The sequence below is a fragment of the Marmota monax genome, unplaced genomic scaffold, assembly GCF_021218885.2.
Source record: "Marmota monax isolate L192 unplaced genomic scaffold, Marmota_monax_Labrador192_F-V1.1 WCK01_AAM20220418_F8-fsc00054, whole genome shotgun sequence".
Classification (NCBI taxonomy): domain Eukaryota; kingdom Metazoa; phylum Chordata; class Mammalia; order Rodentia; family Sciuridae; genus Marmota; species Marmota monax.
This window is the reverse complement of record NW_026692145.1, coordinates 196,596-218,759: the sequence shown is the minus strand read 5'-3', so window position 1 is coordinate 218,759 and position 22,164 is coordinate 196,596. Positions and strand designations below refer to the sequence as shown.

The following is a 22,164-nucleotide window of genomic DNA, read 5'->3' as shown; positions in this document are numbered from 1 at the left end:
TGGGCCACCCCATGGGTCCGCGCTCCTGTAGGTCAGCAGGTCAGCGGGGCCTGCGGAGGCCCTGGCCCATGGCAGGGTGCTTAGATGAGTGCTGAGAAAGGGACAAGAAAAAGATTCCCCAATAACGAAGTATACAGGACCAGTGAATAGACACAAATCAGAAAAACGCTCTCGTCTGTTTGGTGGCACTTGCTGGTACAGTTCTGCACAATGTGTATTAAAGAAAGAGAAATGCAAAAGAAAGAAAGGTACAGTGGGTTGTCTGGCCAGGTTTTCTGGGGACACTGTGGGAGAAGGCTGGTGCTGTGAATGCACAGGGCCTTCTGGATGAGCTTCTGTATGGACTCCCGCCATTCCTGCACTCCCACTACACTCTAGAGGATTCTGCAAGAGCAAATCCTGGCAGCAGGGCCTTCCGGTCCTTTCAGGCCTGGGCCTTGGCTCTTAGGGACTTGAGGAGGCTACGCGGTAGAGGTGGGGCGGGTCCCATGGGCGGGGCTGTGCCGGTGAGGTGCGACCTTGTGGGCGGGGCCTCGTGAGTAGGGGCCCCTCTGTAGTTCGTGCATGTGGGCGGGACCACTGTGTGGGCGGAGCTACGTGGAGGCTGCCGCGGGAAGGGGCGGGACTGTGCGACCAGCGGGTCCCTCGGGCGGGAGGGGGGCCGGAGGCGGAGGCTGCAGGATGGCCTGAGCCGGGTGTGGGCGGGGAGATCTGGAGGGCAGGGCTCGGACAGGTTAGGGGCGCTCCACACCTCTTATCGGCCTCGCCGTGGGTCCGCGCTCCTGTAGGTCAGCGGGTCAGCGGGGCCTGCGGCGGCCCTGGCCCATGGCAGGGTCTGCGGCGCCCGCGGCGCCTCTGTCGGGCCAGACGGTGTGGCTGTCGCGCTTCGCCTCGGTGCGCGGCTCCTACGGCGCCTTCTGCAAGGGGCTCACCCGCACTCTGATCACCTTCTTCGACCTGGCCTGGCGGCTGCGCACGAACTTCCCCTACTGCTACGTGGTGGCCTCGGTGATACTCAACGTCCGCCTGCAGGTGCGGATTGAGTGAGCGCCAGCAGCGGTGGTGGCCGGGTCAGAGTCGCCTGCCCACCAGCGCCGAGCCTGGACACCTTGTGAAGGACAGCGGGGCCGCCGGACGCTTTGGGGTGCAGAGTGGCCTGGGTCCCTGCAACTGTAGACACCCGCGTCTGGGGGACCGCTACCCGACCCTGGACCCCGTCAACACCTGCAAGAAAACTCACGCAACGGGTCCTTTGCACTGGGCTCAAGAAAATTACGAGTCCAGCTGACCTGTTGCCTCACACTGGCCAAAACTGGGAAATCGGAAAGAAGGAATTTTACTGCAGGGAATTCATTTGCCAAGTCTGAGCAAAAAGGTAGGAGAAAGGGTGGGATGGGGGTGGGGGTTAAGCTGCTAAGCCACGTAGATATCGAGGACCCCGAGAGGTTTGGGGCAGTAGAGAGGACACCCAGACAAAACAGCCCGAAAAGATGCCAAGGCAAGCTGGGGAAAGGCAAGGCAGACTCAGACTCTCCTCTGCTCCCCTGTTGTGATTCCTCAAGGGGGTTAGGGGCAGCAGTGGCCTGAGCTTCTTGGAGAGTCAGGATATCACCACAGGACAGATAAGAAGCCCCCTCCCATACACAGCGTGGATCCCCTCCCCCTTTACAGAGACTGGGGTGGTGTCACGTGAACGCTGGGGAATGGGTCAGTAAGGTCCCTGGAAGTCCCTGGAGCACAAAAGATGTGCCCACCCTTCTCCACCCACCTTGGGGGATTCATGGCAAGGATGGTTGCCTTATAGCCAAGCCCCAGGTCTGTCCCCTTTTCAGATCTCAGGATGCTGGGCCTCTCTTCATCTCCACACAGCCATTTGCAAATCTGCCTCTTTCCCTATATTTGGGGCCAAAGGACTGGTCTGTACCCTCTGCTGAAATCCCTCTTGCTCCCCTAATCCCATCTGGGGTCATTCTCATTTGCAGACCTGGAGGAGTAGGGAAGAGATGATCCTGCCTCTCCCCTTCCCCCACAGGCTTGCTCAGGCTCCCTGCAGGGCCAGCCATTGCCCTATCAGAGCCACAGAAGCCCATCCTCCAGCCCAGGATAACCCAGGAAGCCCACTAGGTGCTCAGGGAATTTGGGAAAATGGAAGGATCTCCCTGAGCAGGCAGCAGCTCTCAGTCTGGGTAGGTGGGGAGGGCAGAAGGAGAAAGGAGGTTGCAGAGAAGGCTACACAGGAAACAAGGCCCTCTGTCTGTGGCCAGGCAAATCTGAGGTCTCCATCTTTTTTTTTTTTTTCAGGCATTGGTCTTTATAGGTGGTGTCCAGCCACTATCTGGCTTGTCAAGAATCTGATCCCTGCCTGGAAGTGCCTCTATTCCTGCAGCCACCTGGGGAGCAACTGAGTGAAATGCCCAGGAGGAGGGGAAGGGCCTTCTTGGTAGAGGCCCAGCATGGACAGAGGCCTTGAAGCTTGAAGGGTGGGTGGCCCAGGGATTGGGCCCTGGCATGGGAAGGAGGGTCATGTTTCCTTGGGAACAGAGATCTCCTAGCAACACTGTGAGGAAGATATATTCTCCCCACTCATGGGGCTCCAGGGAAGGGGCTGGGATTTGCCCTTGTCACACAGGTGGGAGGGTGGAGCTGAGTCTGCTGTTGGACCTGCAATCTCCCACTCCCTCCACAGACTTCCTTAAGATCTGGCAGTCTGTGGAACAGGGAAGGAGTACAGAGCTCCCAGGTACCTAGGAGGAGAGGGATCCAGGGGTAGGAAATCTGGGATATGGCTTTCCTTGGAGTGGTATGGAAGGTCCCAGGGAAGACAAAACAGTGAGCTAAGATGGGGCACAAGAGAGATGGGTCTCTGAACCCTCTCTCTGTCCCTGGACTCAGGCTCCATCCCCAGGATCACACAGGAGAATCTCATCCAGATGACCTGGGATTGACTCTGAAGGCCCCAGGCATGCTGCTATTTGGGATCCCAAAATAGCCAGAAGCTGCCCAAGGGGAGTCCTCACCACCCATGCCTATTCCCTCAGCTCCTCTGGCACTGGTAGCTCAAGTCCCATGTACTGAGTTCCTGGGACCAAAACCTACAGAAGCCTGGCCAGTCCCAGGGACAGAGTGGCCCAGCCTCCTACTGCTGCCCTTCTCAGCTGCTCACTGGATCTGGGGTCTCCAATGAAGATCTCAGTTCGCTCCACCCCAAGGATGGAGGCTTTAACATGGCTGCCATGTGTCCCTGTGGTTTCCCAAAGTCTAGGCCTGGTAGCTTCCTTCCTTGTGCCAAGTCCCTCTGGAGCCCTTCATCCTGCTGACCCTTCTCATCTTGTCCACTCAGGACCACTTCTGGAGACCTGTCAGCCTCTGACCTCATCCACAGGTCTCTGGGCCACCTCTATGGGACAAGAGACACAGGGTAGAAGAAGAAAGCAGGAGCCAAGGGGCCTCCTTGGGTCAGCTACCCAGTTTTGGCCCTTTCAAATCCTGGTCCCACCCTCTGGGTGATAGGATCTCCAGCTCCAGCCTCTTCCGCAGTCAGCCAGGAAGGAAGGAGGATGGCCCCTCACTCCTCACTGAGTGTGTGTGCATGTTTGAGTACGCATGTGTGTGTGAGTTTGCCAGCAAGCTTGTGGGGGTGTGATGGAGGGGATGGAGCTGTTGAGTATGAGGAGCTGCTCTGGCTGCCCAGCCCTCTCTGCAAAGGGCTCCACTTGGGGCCTAGGAGCCCTTTTCTATAGGGAGAAAAGTAAGTGGAGCCTCAGGGCCACCCTCAGACCTCCACTCCAGGGAAACCCAACCCTGCCCAGCACCCTGGCTTGGTCTTTTGCCGCCTCTGCCAAAAGGGATTGGCCCCAGGCCCCACCCAGCCTTGTGTTCCTCCACTGTTGGGGCCTTGACCCATGAGTGAGCTTCTGCTTTCCTGCCTCCCCTCTTGCCCGCTTTCTCTCCCTCAAGGGCCCTTGCTGCGTGATGGGGTCTCCATGCACTTTATTTATTTGCAGTCTGTGTTCCAGGTGGCTTCTACATATTCAGAGACCCAGCCTGGATGACCTTACATTTCTGTGTGATGATCTCTGCGCTGGCCAGCACAGTCTGGTCAGGGATATGTTCTTGTTTCTGATATTGTCACATGTTGTTGTCCCCCTATGTTAAAAAGAAAGTCCTTGAGTTCAGAACACTACAATACTGACTGGAGTCCTCTTTTTGCTGGGTTTGGTGCATTTGCCAAGGGCAGGTGGGGAGGAAGTTCCTAGGGTCAGGGGCTGGGGAAGCCTCAGAGGGCCAGGTCCAGGCTGTGTCAGGACCTGCTGCTTCATCAGAAGCTGCTCCAGGACCAGACTTGGCAGGACCACCGCCCTCCTCCCCGAGGAGCGAGTGGCAGCAGAGCCTGGCCCAGGAGAGGGTGGCTGGTCCCATTCACAACCTTTGTTCAAAGGACCAGAAATGAGTCTTCCATTATAGAGCTGGGGGTTGAAAGTGCTTAATGCAGCTGAACCACTAGGGTAAAGAGAAGCAGGCAGACCATCTGTAGGTTGCATTGTGTGGCCCAGAGACCCCCTCAGCAGCAGGGGAAGGACCTCACTGCATTTCTGCAAGCAGCTTGCTGGGGACACTTAGAGAAGATCAACCACCCAGGAAGCCTGCACCTGGATGCCTGCTTCCCTGCCCCCACCATAGACCTAATCTCTGTCCGGAGAGCCCCATTCCCAGAAGCTCCCCCAGAGAAGCTAGGAATTGGGGTGGGGGTGGGCAAGGCAGGAGAAGGCTGTGGGGAGTGCAGGAGGCTGGAGGCAGTGCCCACAGGGCCCCAGGAGGGAGGCATCCTGGGTCAGAAGGTTTTGCTCAGGAGAGCACACTGTGGGCTTTGGGACCCTGTTTGCACTCTGCCCATCATCAGGAGCTCCTCATGGCTGGGTGCAGTGGCACATGCCTGTAATCCCAGCAACTTGTGTGGCGGAGGCAGGAGGATTGTGAGTTCAAAGCCAGCCTCAGCAAAAGCCTGATAGAGTCTAGCCTGGAGCAGCCTTGTTGCTGTGAGGACGGGGCAAGAGACAGGAACTGATGTCAGGGGAGAGTGCTGTGTGCCATGCACTCTGCTAGGTACTCTGCGTTCCTAGCCTCAGTGTATCCCATACCCACCCAACCCTCCTCCCACCTGAGAGAAATCCAGGGTGGGAGCCTGTTCTGAATAGATCCCTCAGCAGAGGCTTTTTTCCTGACCTCCCTTTCCCTACAGAGGGACAGGGAATCAGGCAGAAAGGGTGGTGGGATAGCAAAGGGGAAGGTGATCCTGCCTTTTTGGAGTGGGTTTCAGGACACAGAGAAGAGAACCTGGGCTTTGGGGGAGCAGGCCTGGGGGTCATCTCAAAACGGAGCTGCCTACTGGGAGCAGCTGGGGCCACTGCCCATGTAGACCACCTGCCTTCTCCCCTTTTCCCATTTCCAGAGACTTGTTGAAATTTAAGCAACTGAGGCAGGAGAGAGGAAGAGAGCAGGAAGCAGACAGTTCCAGAGGCAGAGAGAGCAAGGGCCTGAAGAAAAATGTGCAGGGCCCATTCCACTCCCTCCCACCCAAGGGAAGCTGCTGGGTTTGGGATGAACTGTGCTGCCTGAGCACAGGTGTGCTGGGAGGACATCCTGCTTTGGATCCTGCTCCTCTCACTCTCTGCTTATCTTTCCATGTTATTAAGATTCTACATCCAAGGCTGCCTGGTAGTCCCTGCCTAGTACAAAGATATCATCATGTATTTGCCAAAATTTCTTTTTTTTTTTAATTTTTAATTTATTCTTTAGTTTTCAGTGGACAGAACATCTTTGTTTGTATGTGGTGCTGAGGATCAAACCTTGGCCCCATGCATGGCAGGAGAGCACACTACCGCTTGAGCCACATCCCCAGCACCTTGCCAAAATTTCTTGATTATTTATTTATTATTGTATGGGGAGTGTGTGTGTGTGTAGTTGTGGTTCATGCATTGACAGATGTTATTATGGATAGTCATGATCAATTAATTCCTTTATATAGATTCCTGGAAGTGGGCCAAAAGACATGCACTGTTTGGGGCTTTTTTCTTTCTTAGTTTGGGTAACAGGGATTGAACTCAGGGGCACTTGACCACTGAGTCACATCTCCAGCCCTACTTTGTATTTTATTTAGAGACAGGGTCTCACTGAGTTGCTTAGCACCTCACTTTTGCTGAGGCCGACTTTGAACTTGTGATCCTTCTGCCTCAGCCTCCTGAGCTGCTGGAATTATAGGCAATGTGGCAATGTACGCAGCAGTTTGGGGATTTTGATACCTCCAGCATCGGGGTTCCAAGTTACTCACTTTAGTCAGGAATGAGTTATTTGAGAGAAGGGTGACAATTCTGCATCACAACAGATTTTTTTATTCATTTGTTACTGTCTTTCTTTGCTTCAAGTTGGGTTCATTTCTCTCTAAGACCAATATAATGTGGAATTGGACCCATCACTTTCCTGAAACTAGTCCTTTCCTATCATCTCCAATTTATGCCTAGGATTACCTGTTCCTAGGATTCACATCAGATTTGTAAATCTCTCAATTTCATATGTTAAAATAGTTTATTTGGACATTTTGCCATGCATTCCTTGGAATACCTGATCAGGATGAGATACTTCCATAAGCCTTTGGCCATCTGTGCTTCTCTTTGCAGCTCTGGGGCTTCACTTGTTTTTTAAAGGAAATGAGATTTGCCTTTCATCATTGTGTGATGGGAAATGACTTTGCATCAGGACTGAGCTTGAACTCAGTCTGTATAAAACCCTCACCCATTCCTCCCCTCCCTCTTTTGCTAGTATTTAAAAAATATGGCCAATCTCAAAAGTGAAAGCAGAAATCTTAAGGATCAGAAGTGGCAGGAATGTAGGCAGCAGGTGGGGCCTGGAGCTGCACAGCCCTTGGAGGCAGAACAGGTCTGAGAAGCTAGGAAAGCTCACTCTGTAGGTAGGAGCCAGAACTAGGTGCTTGGTGTGGCCCTGCCAGGTGAAAAGTGCTGTCTGCCTTGAATGGGAACCAGGATTTCTTGACCTGCCCACCTGGGGTCTCTTGAAAGTAAATCCCCTGCCCAAACAATGGGTTGAAACAGCCACCATTAAGACTCTTAATCCTCAGGTCTGCCCTGTGCTTGGTGCAGGGTCTGGATTTTCCATGAGAAAATACCCATGCTGAGAGTTGAATAAAATACAGATGCACTCAAAATATTCTTCTAGGCCCATTTCTGTGAAGCTGAAGCATATTTAAGGCAAAGGGAAGAGCCTAAAAGCTACTAGAGAGGAGAAGCACATTATTATTATTATTATTATTATTATTATTATTATTATTATTATTATAAACCAAAAAAAAAAGCATAACATCCATATTGACACCAAATATCATCCCCAACCCCCAGTGCCAGAAGACAATGTATCAGTGAGGAGTCAGAAGCAACACAGAAGCCGGAGTCAGTAGCCATCCTAAACCAAACTTCAATTCAACCAGGGACCAGGTGCTTGCAAACTTATTTCAAGGGCTGAAAGAGTCCAAAACAGTCCTGGACACCACAACAGAACTGGTCCCCCAAGGACAAAAATACCAGTCCCCAGTCAGGGTGCTAGGAAATCAAGAAGCTTGCTTGCCGCAGTCCGGCTGCAGCAAAATAACCGAGGGGTGACGAAGAACTTGTGTAGATTGATACAGCAGGAGTGGGAGCCGTTCATTGTAGGACAGGAGGGGTATATATACATTACACACAGCTTATCTTAATTAACATAAACTAGATACAGCAGTCAACCAATAAGGAATCTCCACACTGGCGCTCGCTGGAGCAACCTCACAAACCACTCCCCCTGGCAAAATACCAGGCACCATCCTGACTTGTTTACAGACTCTAACATTTCCCCCTTTTGTTTAATTTAAATAATGACCATAGTGGTTTTTACATAAACACCATAAATAATCTGCTACAAGCAGAAGGGGAGGATACAAAATGCCACAATACCAAGCCAATTGATGGCTCCATGCAAGAAGCCCTTAGAAAAATTATACCAGCAATGACACCATTTGCAAAGATACCGAGTTACAATTTGTTGTAGATTACAGTTTGTTGTCTCAGTCCAGTTAAAGCAGTGTCCTCACAGTCCAGGTAAATCACAGTCCAGGTAAATTCTGCAGGCAGCTAGCTTAAATCACAGTCCAGGTAAGTTCTGCAGGCAGCTAGCTTGATCCAAAGTCTCGTCCGGTTCTCAGACGAAGTTTCGTCCGGTTTTCAGCAACACTGGAAATTCTTCCACCTTCATCTTCACTGGCACTGGGATGAAGGCAGGAACTCCGGGTGGTAAAGAAAATCCTGTAGTATTCCAGCAGGCGCTAAGAAAACAACCTTCTGAACAATTTAGTACATTATCTCAAGGTTTCTTACATTTGAAATAAGCCTTAATGGTGCTCATTATTCATCAGCCTCCAGGTGTGGGAGAACCATTGTAGCTTAGTTATTGGCATTGAAAATAACCAAACATCAGGGACACCGGTAGCATCCGGTAGCATCGGCTATAGCATCCGGGCAGCCCCAGATGGCCCTGGGGAGAGTCCTGGACACAAACTGCTTCCGGGCACAGGGAGCAAGAGCCTGCGAGACTGTGCCTCCAGGTCAGGTCTAGATTTGGGCTCCTGGCAGTGGAAGAGCCGGCTGCCGCCGCTTGGAAAGTCCTTGCTGCACCATGACCGGCTCGCACACGTGGCAACCACAGCGCCGATTCACGCACCCTCCGGTAACGAAAAGTATTCAGTAATAGCCTTTTGCTGCAACTTTTTTCCTGATAATCCTTCCTCTGAACTTTCTTTTTCTTTCTGACTAGAGTTCCTGGGCTTCCATCAACACATGCCCTAACTATTCTTGGTTCCACTGGGGTGCCTTCTTCCCTTAGTGCTGGGAGCCATTAGCCAAGTAGGTATGACAATTTCCTTGCCAGCGTACCCCATGTTGCAGTGACATTGAATGTAGGTGACCTTGTTCAAGGACCAAGGCGGATTAGGGCGTTCCCGGTTTAGGTTCCAGGTTTAAGGTTTAAGATTATTCCTGCTGGGAATAGGGCGTATCCTGCTGCCTGAGTTCCCCTTGAGTTCTCACGGGATTCAGACAGTATGTTTTGGGAGACAGAAGCCCAGTGGGAGGGGATTTGGGCAGAGAACGTGGATTTCCCCAGAACGTGATTGTAGACGGCTGGTGTGAGTTCGGGAATAAAGAGTTGCTGTTTGAATCTACAAGCTGTGTGGTGGCTCGTGATTGTGTGCCCAGCCAGACTGCGGCACCTTAGTAATTTACTTCTCACCCCTTCCATATTTTCATCACAAAGACAATACAATACACTGAGACAAAACAAGACACAAACATACTGCATCAATCTTCTCCATTTTCTCAAAATGGCCATTTTTCCTCTCGCCCTATCTGCCTAGGGACGAACAGATTTGCTCCTGTTCTGTCTATGGACGGGCAGCTTTTTTTTTTTTTTCGTCACTTACCCCTGAGTGTCCCGGGGCTCCCCGTAAAAGGCCACCATCTGCCGCAGTCCGGCTGCAGCAAAATAACCGGGGGGTGACGAAGAACTTGTGTAGATTGATACAGTAGGAGTGGGAGCCATTTATTGTAGGACAGGAGGGGTATATATACATTACACACAGCTTATCTTAATTAACATAAACTAGATACAGCAGTCAACCAATAAGGAATCTCCACACTTAATGGCTCGCTGGTGCCACCTCACAAACCACTCCCCCTGGCAAAATAGCAGGCGCCATCCTGACTTGTTTACAGACTCTAACACTTGTTGCCAGGGGATTGAGCCCGGGGTACTTTACCACTGAGTTACACCCCCATTTTTATTTTTTGTATTTTGAAACTGGATTCACTAAGTTGTCAAGCTCTCCTCAAACCTGTGATCCTCCTGCCTCAGTCTCTGAGTCTCTGGAATTAAAGGCATGGGCTACTGTGCCTGACTGCAGTGCTATTTCTTTCCTACAATAAACATCCAGCTTTAGCATGTTTCAGAATGGATAAGGCAGTTCCCTAAAGTAGGTTCCTGGTCCCAAATGAACTACCCACTGTCTTAAATGATTAATTAAAGCATTAATATTTTGTTTGGGCTTACTAAGCTCAGCTTTTCCATTAAACCAGGCCCTTTACTGCCCATAGAAATGAAGACCAACAGGAAACAAAGGGTTTTGCTTTTACAATATGTGCACTGGGGTCATAGAAACTGCTCTCCAAATATAGCAGGACTGAACGCTCTCTACTATGACCACGTCAACGATGTCATTTGGTTGAGGTACGTAACCGGCAGGAAGCTTCAGAGAATCCAAAGTGAAAAAGATGGTGTCGTCCACCACACCATGTCGCCCATGTACACTGCTAATGCAGACCTGTGATGAGAAATGATGGGAATGGTTGTGTAAAAGCACAGTCCATCCTCACCAGCTCTGCACCTCCTCACTCTGCCTCTAACCTGTGGGTCAACTCCAACCCTGGCACTGATTTCCCAACCTGCCTGGCACACTGGCAATGCCAGGGGTGCTTTTAAAACACACCAGTGCCAAGGTCCCACCTCATGCCAATTAAACAGAGGAACAGAGGGGCAAGCATGACACCAAGCAGTGGAAAGCATCCAAGGAAAGCAGGGTCACTCGCAGCAGTGCTCCAAATACCACTCTGATGGAGAGCAGACACTGAGTCCCTCAAGTGAGTGACCACACCCTCAGAGACTCCATAGGATCAACCAGGGCTACAACTTGCTCATGGAGCCTGAGACTGGCAACAGTCACACTGCAGGCTGTCCTGGGAACAGTCTTGCTATAACCTGCACCAGACCAGCTCTCCTACTGCCACACTGACTGTGGCATGCTAACTATTGGAGCAGGCCCAAAATGGCTCCCTCACCAAGACTTCCAGATAGCTGTTATTTTTTTTTTCAATCAAAGAGATTTTATTGGGGGCTGCCAAAGGGGAAGAAAAGGAGAGGCAGAGAGCAGAGAGAGGAGAGAAAGAGAGGAGAGAGAGAGGAGAGAGAAGAGAGGAAGAGAACAGAGAGAGGAGAGAAAGAAGAGGAAGAGGGCAGAGCGTTATGTTATATTTTATGTTATGTTTTTAGTATGTAGCCAAGGCCATGAATCTGCTATATTATGGTCAGTGTGTAGTCAAGGTCAGAAACACTTTGATTTACTGCACATACTCGAGGTCATAAACATTTGCTTGTGATCATGCACCCACTGATGTAACCTGTTGGCAGTGTGCCTTCTTTGTTTGAACTGTACAGAAAAAGGGCCTGTACAAATGACTCAGGGGGCTGGCTAATGGCTATGGCCATCTCTGAGTAAAGGATGACCAATATTCCCACTGTGCCTTGCATCTTCTTTCAATTGCTGGATCTTCGAAACTTAGTTCCCAGGCCTGAGCCTTGCCCTCACCCTGACACTATCAGTTGCCTTTGGTTCCCACTCAGCCACCTGGAACCAGGCCGGACTTCAAGCACTGTCTCATTTCTACAGAACTGTCTCCAAGGACCCTAGACCAGATTGACCCATGCCCTGCCACCAACCCTTTTTCAGAAGGTTCCCTCTGTGGCTACTATTACAATACTCCTCTCCCTGGCACCAAAGTCTATCTATAACAACCAGAGGAATCAGGGACTTCCCCCCTCCCATTAGTGGGACATCGTTTTCCAGAGAAACCAGGAGTCCTCTCCTCCATTAGTGGGATACACACAAACACACATGCTTCAATTCATGTCACAAGCACCCAGTGTTCCTAAAAACCAGGAGGGCTTCGTGACCCAGGACTGCCTCAGTACACTCTGAAAGTGGGTTCATGACCTACCTCCTGGTCCCTTTCCACAAGTGACCCTATGGTAGGCCTTGAGCACAGATTGCCCAGTGAGCCACTTAGAAGAGGAGATCACTGGGCACACGGGGGGGGGGGTGTTTGTGTGGAGCAGGTGCCAGGGGTTTGAGAGGGTTCAGGGAGCAGGAATGCCTTGGATGCCCCCAAGGAAGTAGTGAAGCCAGATTTACAGATAGGTAGTTAGTGTAGTTAGGTAAATCGGGTCTAATATAGAAAAAGATAAAGAAAATGGAGACCAGGAAAGCAGAGCAGCACTTGGGGAAATTGAAATGTTAATGACCCCAAAACTCGGAACCCATCCTAAGGAAATGTTAATGAATCAGCTCCTAGCAAACAGGGAAATGTTAATCAAACCACCCCAGGCTTTTCCTGTCCAGATTACTCCTCCAGTCCATCATCTCCCACCTTTTGTCCTTCCCACCTGCATTCTATAGCTGCAGGACAGAGGGAAACAAAGGATAGGAATGTGGGAGGACTAAAAGAAGACCTTAGCTATACAAAAGGGAAGACTTCCCCCTTCCACGAATTCTCCCTTTCGGGTCCCCTTCTTCGTCCTGGGAGAAGCCTTTTCTGCTGTCCTTTAATAAAGCCTTCCACTTTCCACTCTACACTTGCCTCCGCTTGCTTCTCTTGTGTTATACTTCAGCATTCGGGGAAGCAAGGACGCATTACCGGTAAACGGCAGTAACAGTAGTCTGTGGTAAGGGTTGTGTGGCTATTACGGGGGCAAGGTGAATCAGAAGGACCTTACCGCCAGACCAGGGGAGCTGCAACATGGCCTCCCAGTTCCAGAGACCAGTGCCCAAAGGTTTCTTTTCTTTTCTTTTTTTTTTTTCCAAATCATGGTATCAAAAAGAAACATCAGGGTGCATGCAATAAGGACCCCAGTGGGTTCACCGGCACTCTGGAAGGTCATTCCTTTGGGATTCCAAAAGTGTGCCCAGGGGATTTCCCAAAGGCCTTTCCAGGTGACCCCAGCAGATCTGAGCACTTGTGAAACCAATCTCTCTGCAGATGTGACCCCAGCGCTGTGTGGCGACTCCCGCGCTACTTTTCCTACTTCCCTCCACGCCAGGCTTTTGCTCTTGCGAGAGCAAAGGGCAGAGAGCGGCCCAGGAGCTCAAAGGCTGGCTGGGGGTGCAGCTCCTGCTCCGCAGGACCGGGTTTGTCTCTGCTCCTTCTGTGCCTGGCTCCCTGTGTGGCATCCGGGTGCAGCGGTGCAGCGGTGCAGCGGCGGGAGCCCCGAGCACAGCTCCTGACCATGCTTCAAGCCTCAGACTCATCCCTCTTCCCTTTCCTGCGTCCTCCCTTTCTGTGGCGGTTCAAAGTGACAGCAGATCGCAGTTTCTCCCTGGGTTCGATTTTCCCTGATGTCCAATTTAATAAACTTGCAGACCACCCTGGGAATTGCAGCAAAATGGTCAAAGCTGAGGCTCTCCTTTCCTGTGCCCCAAGGCCTTGTGGCCTTTCCTCTCCTGCCCTATCAAATCCTGTGGTGCAGCAGTGACCGACCAGGTGACCCGCTGTCTCCCTGAAGCCCTAGCCACACCCTCCCAAGGGCTTTCAAGTGAAGTTCAAGGGACTCACCAATAGATGGCGGTACTCTCGTTGGCGCAGGACTGACATGGGCAGGAATAAGGAGCAACAGCTCAGACAAAGTGATCTTTCTGTAAATGAATAAACCATGAGGGTGAGACACAGAGGTTTTCAAAATGAGCCCGATGTGCAAGACCTTAAGCAAATACCCTGGGAGGTGGTTGGGTGCTTTTGGTTTTGATTTCTCCACACGCTCCAACAGTGCTTTGAAATATAGCTGGGGAGCAGAACACCCCTGGCCAGCCCCCAGGGTCTTTTCAGAGCACCAGTAAATACGGGGAGAGGTCAACCCAGGTGTTAAACCAGGCGCGGCGCAGGTCGAGCAGGCTTTGCGGGAGGAAACCAGCTGGGTTTGAATCCTGGCTCTTCAGGGCATGAGCTGGGTGCCTTTGGTCAGGTGTCTCACATTCTCTGGCTTTCACTTCCTTCATCCCCGAAATGACTACCCATTCACAGGTTCTATGCAGACAAATAAAGGCTTAGTTCGGTGCCTGGGTTAGATTGTTCGCGCTGTGGTAATAAGTCACTGCAAACCAGGTGACTTAACAATGGAAACTGAGTACTGGAAGCCGAAGGTCTGAATGGAGGTGTCAGGAGGTGAGCACCTCCTGGAGGCCTTGCCTACTGGGGTTTCTGGTGTTGGCCTGCAAAGTTCTGCTCCCATTGTCACAAGGACTTCTCCCTGTGTGTCTGTTACTGCTATTCTTAAAAGGTCATCGGTCATATTGGATTTAGGGCTCACCCTGATCCAGCCTGAGCTCATTTTAACTTAACTCCTTATGTTTACAAAGACTTTATTTCCAATAGGTGATATCCTCAGGTTCCAGGTGTGTGTGTGGGGGGCGACATTATTGAGCCCAGTGCAGTGCATGTGTCAGGACACATGGAGGCAGTCAGTGAATGAGTGCTGGTCTTTGCTAGTCACTCGCTTTATTTGCAGCTATTCACGCAGAGGGTGGGGGATGTGGAAAGGGCAGCACTGTGGCGGTGCTCAAGAGCACAAGCCTTAGCAGCTCTGCCACTCAATAAGGGAGCATGGGAGCATCGCCCAACCTCTCTGAGCCTCGAACTCATGACTGAAGCAATCAGAATGTCTGCCAGCCTCCTGCAGGCTGCTGTGAGATTAAATGAGGCTGTGCATGTAAAAGCGCTGGCCCTTGGGGAAGGGCTGCAGAAAGGGAAGCTGCTGTGGTCATAGGCAAAGCAAAAGGGCCACCTCAGTGCTCTTGTTCTTGGGAACAATTAACACTGGGTCCCCTTGTCTGTACCTTCTCCTATCTCATTTCAAATTTCAAATTTCTCATTTTCTCATTTTCACCTGCTACACTAAGATGTAGACCCTGAAGTTGCCAAAACATAAAGAAACGTGAAATAGGGGAAATTCTATCCACCAACATTTTTTTTTTCTGGTTTTGGAAAAGGAGGAGGGTTTGCTTGTTTGCTTTGTGGTACCAGGAATTGAAACCAGGGGTGCTCTACCATGAGCTACATTTGCAGCCCTTTTTGAATTTGAATTTTATTTTGAAAAAGGGCTTTGCTAAATTGCTGAGGCTGGCTCAAACTTAAGATCCTCCTGCCTCATTCTCCTGAGTCACTGTGATTACAGGTCTGTGCCACTGTGCGGGGGCCCATCCTAGTTTTAATGGTGGCACTGCAGCTTAAGTGAACAGATACCCTCCCTGAAGTTCCCAGTCTTCTTCTGCTGGTCCCCAGCTCTGCTATGCTTGAACCTTGGCTTCCTGCAGCCACTGGACTGAGCCTCAGTGCTGGTCCCTTCTCCTCACAAGTTCCTGGTAGAAACCTTAGGGAGAAGAGCTCAACCACACTCCTAACCCCATTCCGTTCTGTCTTATCCTTAGCAGGATAGGGAGATGTCCGTCCACACCATTTCAATCCTCACTTATCTATGGCCTTAATGTAGTGGCCAAAAAGATCACTTTTCCTAGGAAGGTTTTAAACAACCTACTGTCTTTCTTGCCTTAATAAAGGGTTAAACCTCAGGAATCACCAGATTTTACAGGACAGCTTGGGGTCCTTATATTTCATGGTGGCATGTCATTTTCCTAGAATCAACATGAGGGAGATAATGAAAAGGCAAAGAGAGGTGGGCTGCGGTGGCTCCTGCTTGTAATCCCAGGTAGTCTGGAGGCTGAGGCAGGAGGATCAAAAGTTTGAGGCTAGTGTAGGCAACATAGACCCTTGGCAATTTAGTGAGACCCTGTCTCAAAATAACAAACAAAAAGGACTGAGGTTGTGGCTCAATGTTAAAATGCCCCTGGGTTCAATCCCCAGTATCAGGAAAAAAAAGGCAAAATGAGCAGAAATTTCTTCTAGAAGACAAGAAGACTGGTATATGTCAGAAATAATCTCATCTTGGGGCTTGCCATAGGCTTTATAAAGCAACCTGACATGCAGGACAAAACTCTCATGCCCTTCTTCATACTGCCTATAAAGTTGCTTCCATCACAGCCTAAATAATCTGCAAATTTTTTTCTCCTATAAGTTCAGATATATTTCATATACTCAGAAACTATTATCCCCATATCAGCTACCCCATCATCCCATTCCTAATTTGGGGGGATATCTGAAGTACTACACAAGCCCATAAAATGAATGAATATAATAGATCCTTGAATTGCATACTAGAGTGATTCATGTGGCTTTGTGAGTCCTCATATGACTTTTTTCTCATTTTCAAAATGATCTCCCTTGGGCTCAGTGGGAGAGCATTTGCCTAATATGCACAAGGCCCTATGTTCAATTCCCAACACCGAAAAAAAAAAAAAAAAAGATTGAAATAGGAAGAAGGATATGTCCAAACAGCAACCAGTTCCTAGAGCCAAGAAACAGTGGAAGTAGAATGAACTACTGCTTTCCTTCTCACTGTTTCAAACGTGAACTTCAATGAATCTGCTCCTGAATCAAAACAGGCATCACCTGATTGTATGGATCGTTTATCCAATCATCTGTTGATGGATATTTTAGTTGTTTATAGTTTGGAAATATTGTGAATGAACGTGTTATGAACATTTGTATATAAACTTGAGTGACTGGATGTAGATTTCCATATCTCTTAATATGAGTTGTTTGGATATATGTTGAACCATAAGAAACACTGACAAGAGTTTTCTAGGGCTGGGGTTGTGGCTCAGTGGCAGAGCAATTGCCTCACACATGTGAGGCACTGGGTTCAATCCTCAGCACCACATAAAAATAAATAAACAAAATAAAGGTATTGTGCCCATAAATAAATAAAATATTTTTAAAATAGTTATATCATCGTTATACCATGTTACTCTCCTATTAGTAGTACACACATGATTTCCATTGCCTCATATTACTTGTTTACACTTGATATTGCTAATTTATAACTTAAACATTCTTTTTTGTTTGTTTTTGTTTCCGGGGATTGAACTCAGGGGTACTCAACCACTGAGCCACATCCCCAGTCCTATTTTGTATTTTATTTAGAGACAGGGTCTCACTGAGTTGCTTAGCACCTCGCAGTTGCTGAGGCTGGCTTTGAACTCACAATCATCTTGTCTGGGCCTCCTGAGCCACTGGGATTACAGGCAACTTAACCATTCTTGATGAGTATTTAATAATACTTCATTGTGGGCTTAACTAGCATTTGCCTAATGACTAATGCTACTAAAAATCTTTATATACTTTTATTGACCATTTTTTTGGTGTATATCTTCATTTATTTGGGTTTTTTTAAAAAAATCTTTCACAATAATATGCAATTTTCTGCCAGGGACTAGAAGGGAGTTCTCCTTCAAAGAATAGCCTGACAAGAAACAGCCCCCTGGGAGACATCTTGCCTGGGAGACACCCTGCAGCCATCCATCTCCCTGAGACATCCTGCGTTATCTCACCTTGTGAAGACATCCAGCAACTGCTGATAAGAGAGCTCCCCCATTCCCAGCCCATAAATACCCCTGTGTGAACAATAAAAGTTTGCAGCTTGATCAGAACTCCTGTCTTGCTGTCATCCTTCTGTGTCTCTTGTCCCTTCATTCCTCCCCATCTAGGTTCGCTGCCCTTGTTGATGTGTCCTGCCGGTAGGGACAATTTTCAGCATTCATTACTGATCATTTGGATTACATTTTAAAGTGCCTTTTGAGTCTTTTGCTTACTTTTTGTTTAATCTTTATTTTTATATGGTGCTGAGGCTCAACCCCAGTGCCTCACAGGTGCGAGGCAGGCACTCTATCACTGAGCTACAACCCCAGCCCCTTGCTTACTATTCTACTGGGTTACTCATCTTTTTCTCTTTGATTTGTATGTGTTTTTTATTTTTATTTTGTACTGGGAATAGAACCTGAGGGTGCTTTACCACTGAGCTACATCTCCAGCCTTTTTGTAAAATTTTGAGGCAGGATGTCACTAGGTTGCCATGACTGGCCTCAAATTTCTGTTTCTCCTGTCTCAGGCTCCTGAGTCACTGGAATTACAGAAGTGTACCACCTTGCCCATCCTGTATGTGGTTTTCAAACAAATTCATCCTATCTATAATCCCTTCATTTATTATATGATTCATGAATATCTTCCCTTGCTCCCTGGCAATCTGTTCATTCATTTGTGGCTATTCATGAATATTCATTTATGGAATAATTTGCATTTACACTGTAATTACTTTATTTAAAAAGTAACCTAATTTAATTCGAACTATTTTTTTTTTTTTGGAGTGCTTGGGATGGAACACAGAACCTTTTACAGGCTAGGCAAATTCTCTACCATCCTACATCCCCTGCCCCTATGCATAATATTTTTAAGGTTAGTACTTTTATGTCTTTTTAAGGACTTGTTTCTCTACTCTGAGATCATGAAAATACTTCAATGTCATCTTATAGAAATCACATTATTTTCAGTGTGCGGTGGCACAGGTCTATAAATCTCAGCAGCTCAGGAGGCTGAGGCAAGAGGATTATGAGTTCAAAGACAGCTTCAGCAAAATTGGCACTAAGCAATTCAGTGAGACCCTGTTTCTAAATAAAATACAAAATAGGGTTGGGGATGTGGCTCAGTGGTCAAGTGTCCCTGAGTTCAATCCCTGGTGCCCCCTCCCCAAAAGAAATCACATTATTTTTGTTTATTACATTGAGATCTACATGCTAATTGGAATTCATTTTTGTGTGCGATATATAAACTATAGTCACATTTCTTTTTCTTTCATAAAGATACTCAATTTTCCGAGCACCACTTATTGCTCTATGACAATGGCCACCTTTGCAAATGAAATATCCATATATGCATGGGTTGCTCCTCAGGTTTTTATTCTAATTCCATCTGTCTATTTGATGATCTTGGCACTAGTAACACAGTATTTTAAGTAATGATGGAGAATTTACATCTGTATAATAATGTGTTTTTCAATCTATAAGTAACCATCTATTTTATCTTTAATTTTTCTGTTTAATTTTTATGCATTTTTTCTTTTATATTTTTCCTGGATATTTTATGTTTTGATGCTATTGTAGAATATATATTTTCCTGTACTTTATTTCTACTTTTTGTAAGCATATGACACTTGTTATTTGCACCATTACCTTGATTCCAGCAAACTTCATAAACTGGTATTTAAGCTGGGTGCAGTGGCACACATCTGTAATCCTAGCAGCTGAGGAGACTCAGGAAGGAGGATCATGAGTTCAAGGCCAACCTTAGAAATTTAGGCCCTAAGCAATTCAGTGAGACCTTATCTCTAAATAAAACATAAAAAGGGGGCTGGGGATGTGGCTCAGTGGTTAAGTGATCCTGGGTTCAATCCCTATTACCAATAAACAAACAAACAACAACGACAACAACTTGTATATAATTCCTAATAATGTAGCTGTACCTTCTTTTGTTTTTTCTATAAGGAGAATTTTCTACTCTATATCCAATTACATTTTCTTCCCTCCCAAATTTTTTAAATTTAATTTTTAGTTATAGGTAGACACAATACCTATATTTTATTTTTTTGTGGTGCTGAGGATTGAACCCAGTGCCTCATGCATGCTAGCTGAGAGCTCTATGTCTGAGCCACAACCCAGCCCCCCCCCCCAATTCGTATACCTTTACCTCTTTTTTCTTTTTCTTGCTTTACTGCACTTTCTTGTACCTCCTGGATGACTCTAACTAGAAATGGTGATATCTTCAACTCATTCCTTATTTCAAAGGAAACATTTTCAACATTTTCCCAAGATGTATAATATACATTGTAGTTTATATATATCAATCTATCTATCTATATATTTATCTATATTAGTTGTAGATGGACACAATACTATTTTTTTAATGTGGTGCTGAGGATTAAACCCAGTGCCTCATGTGTGTGAGGCAAACGCTCTACCACTGAGCTACAGCCCCAGCCCTCTATGTAATTTTTCACAAGTACCCTTTAGCAGAATAATAAAGATTTATACTTTTCCAAAGTTATTATTAATTATCATACATGGTAATTGAATTGTATCAAATGTTTTTTTCTGAATCTAGAGAAATAATTATATGATTATATATTATATAATTATTAAAATATTATATAATTATTTTATATATTAAAAATGAGGATTTCCTCATTTTAAAAAATTTAGTATGGTGGATTACACTGATTTTTGTTGGTTTATTTTTGTTTTGTTTTGTTTTGCAGTGTTGGGGGATTGAACCCAGGGTTATGTGCATGCTGGGCAAGTGCTCTCTACCATTGAGCTATACCCCCAGCTCCATTGATTGGTATTTGATTTCACAGTCCTGAATAAAACAAACTGAGTTGTGACATAGTATGACCTTTATGTGTTACAAGATTCTATGTGCTAATATGTTGTTTCAGGATTTTGCATCTTTATTTATGAGTAAAATTGTCCTTAATTTTTTGTTTCATAATACCCACAGCAGGTTCTTAGGTCAAGTTTTGCTGGCCCAATATAATCAGTTGTAATGTATTCTCTTTTGTTCTCATCTCTGGACAGACATGGACGTCCTACACTTAATCATATAAGACCAAGAAAATGCAGAGGGAGCTAGAAATGTACTACTTGACTGGGCAGTCACTTGAGAGCATCAGATATTTGGTGCTGCTACACATGTCAAGGAAGGGAGTCCAAGGGGGTCCTGAGAGAAGGGGACCTCCACTTGCAACCAGCCAGGTTTTTGACATTTGTCACACAAAGAATTGCAAGACAAATCAGTACACAAGATACAGGTGAAGATTTACTTAAGGACAGCAAAAGATTTCACACTTTGAGGGAGAGTGGATGACCTTCCCATCTTGGAGAAGATGAGTGAAACCCCTGGGTTTGAGTTCTATGATTTTGTATATAATTTTCAGAGGGGAGGTCCTAATCAGGTGAGTCATTGTTAGATTTTGCTGATTTGGAAAATATTTACAAACTTTCTTAGAGGTCAAGTCACATGGTGAACCACTCCATCATGGTGACCAAGTCTATAGTGACGACCCTATACTTAGAAATCAGAATGTTACTCTTGGGTCAAAGACTTTAGCCATTAGTTACTTGCAGGCACATTGTGTAAGTTCCTCAGGTGGGTGACATTTTAATTAATAATATATCTAATCTCTTATAAGCATACATCTAATATTCAGTTTATCTTGAACTGAAGAAGCAAGCTTAACCTGTCATGTTTTCAGATGTCCCCATTTACTAAGGGTGTCTCCACATGGCCCCATTTTAGTCTACCTATCTCACAAAGTTATTTCAATTTTGGTATAGTTTTTAAAATACATTGTTTTGGATTCTGTTTTTTTCACTTAATATTTTGTTAGAACAATTTGGTCTCTGTTTATTTTCCATAATTATTTTAATGTAATTCTATAATGTCAATGAATAATAGGCTAGGTTATTCCCTCATTGGATATTTCCTTTTTTTAAGGATGACAGATATTCTTGCTATGATATTTTTATGTCTCAAGATTTTTTTTTCTTTTTTTTTAAAGAGAGAGTGAGAGAGAGAGAATTTTTTAATATTTATTTTTTAGTTCTCGGCGGACACAACATCTCTGATTGTGTGTGGTGCTGAGGATCGAACCCGGGCCACACGCATGCCAGGCGAGCATGATACCGCTTGAGCCACATCCCCAGCCCCTATGTCTCAAGATTTTTTATCTTCAGTTAAATTATTTTTCAAAAGAAATTCTCAAGAGTTAGATTAGTGCTGAGCATGTAGGTGCATGCCTGCAATCCCAGCAGTTTGGGAGACTGAAGCAGGAGGATCGCAAGTTCAAAGCCAGCCTCAGCAACTGAGCGAGGCCCTAAGCAACCTAGCCAGACCACGTTTCAAAATAAAAATATAAAAAGGGCTTGAGATGTGGCTCAGTAGTTAAGCCCCTCTGAGTTCAATCCCTGGAACTTCCCCCCCCCCTAAAAAAAAGAGTTGGATTAGTAAGTGTGTTAGCTTGGTCTGCCAGAACAAAATACCACAGATTGGGCAGTTTAAACAACAGAAATCTATTCTTCACAGTTATGGAGGCTGTTAATCTGTAATAAAAATGACAGCATGATTCGGCTCTGGTGAGGACTCTCTTCCTGGTTTGCAAATGCTCCCCCTCCTTCAGGTTATATCTTCACAAGGTAGAGAGAGCAAGTTCTCTAGTGTTTCTTCTTGTAAAGGCACTAATTCCATCCTGAAGACCCCATCCTCATTACCTCATCTAACTCTATATCCCCAAAATTCCATCTCC

The 22,164-nt window shown here is 47.0% G+C and overlaps 1 protein-coding gene and 1 long non-coding RNA gene across 2 annotated transcripts; one reads left to right on the top strand and one right to left on the bottom strand.

Moving 5' to 3' along the window:
• Window positions 1-701: 701 nt before the first annotated feature.
• LOC124110117 (small integral membrane protein 10-like protein 2A) lies at window positions 702-4,186 on the top strand. Its single transcript, XM_046469230.2, has 2 exons — window positions 702-1,375; window positions 2,302-4,186. Exon 1 carries the CDS (start codon window positions 826-828, stop codon window positions 1,045-1,047), a length of 222 nt encoding a protein of 73 aa, XP_046325186.1. The 5' UTR covers window positions 702-825; the 3' UTR covers window positions 1,048-1,375; window positions 2,302-4,186.
• A 3,187-nt stretch (window positions 4,187-7,373) lies between these two features.
• LOC131423220 (uncharacterized) lies at window positions 7,374-13,634 on the bottom strand. The gene is made up of 3 exons (XR_009224380.1): window positions 13,476-13,634; window positions 9,308-10,414; window positions 7,374-8,917 (listed from the first exon to the last, which is right to left on the bottom strand). It is a non-coding gene; the product is annotated as an uncharacterized LOC131423220 (long non-coding RNA).
• Window positions 13,635-22,164: the final 8,530 nt, after the last annotated feature.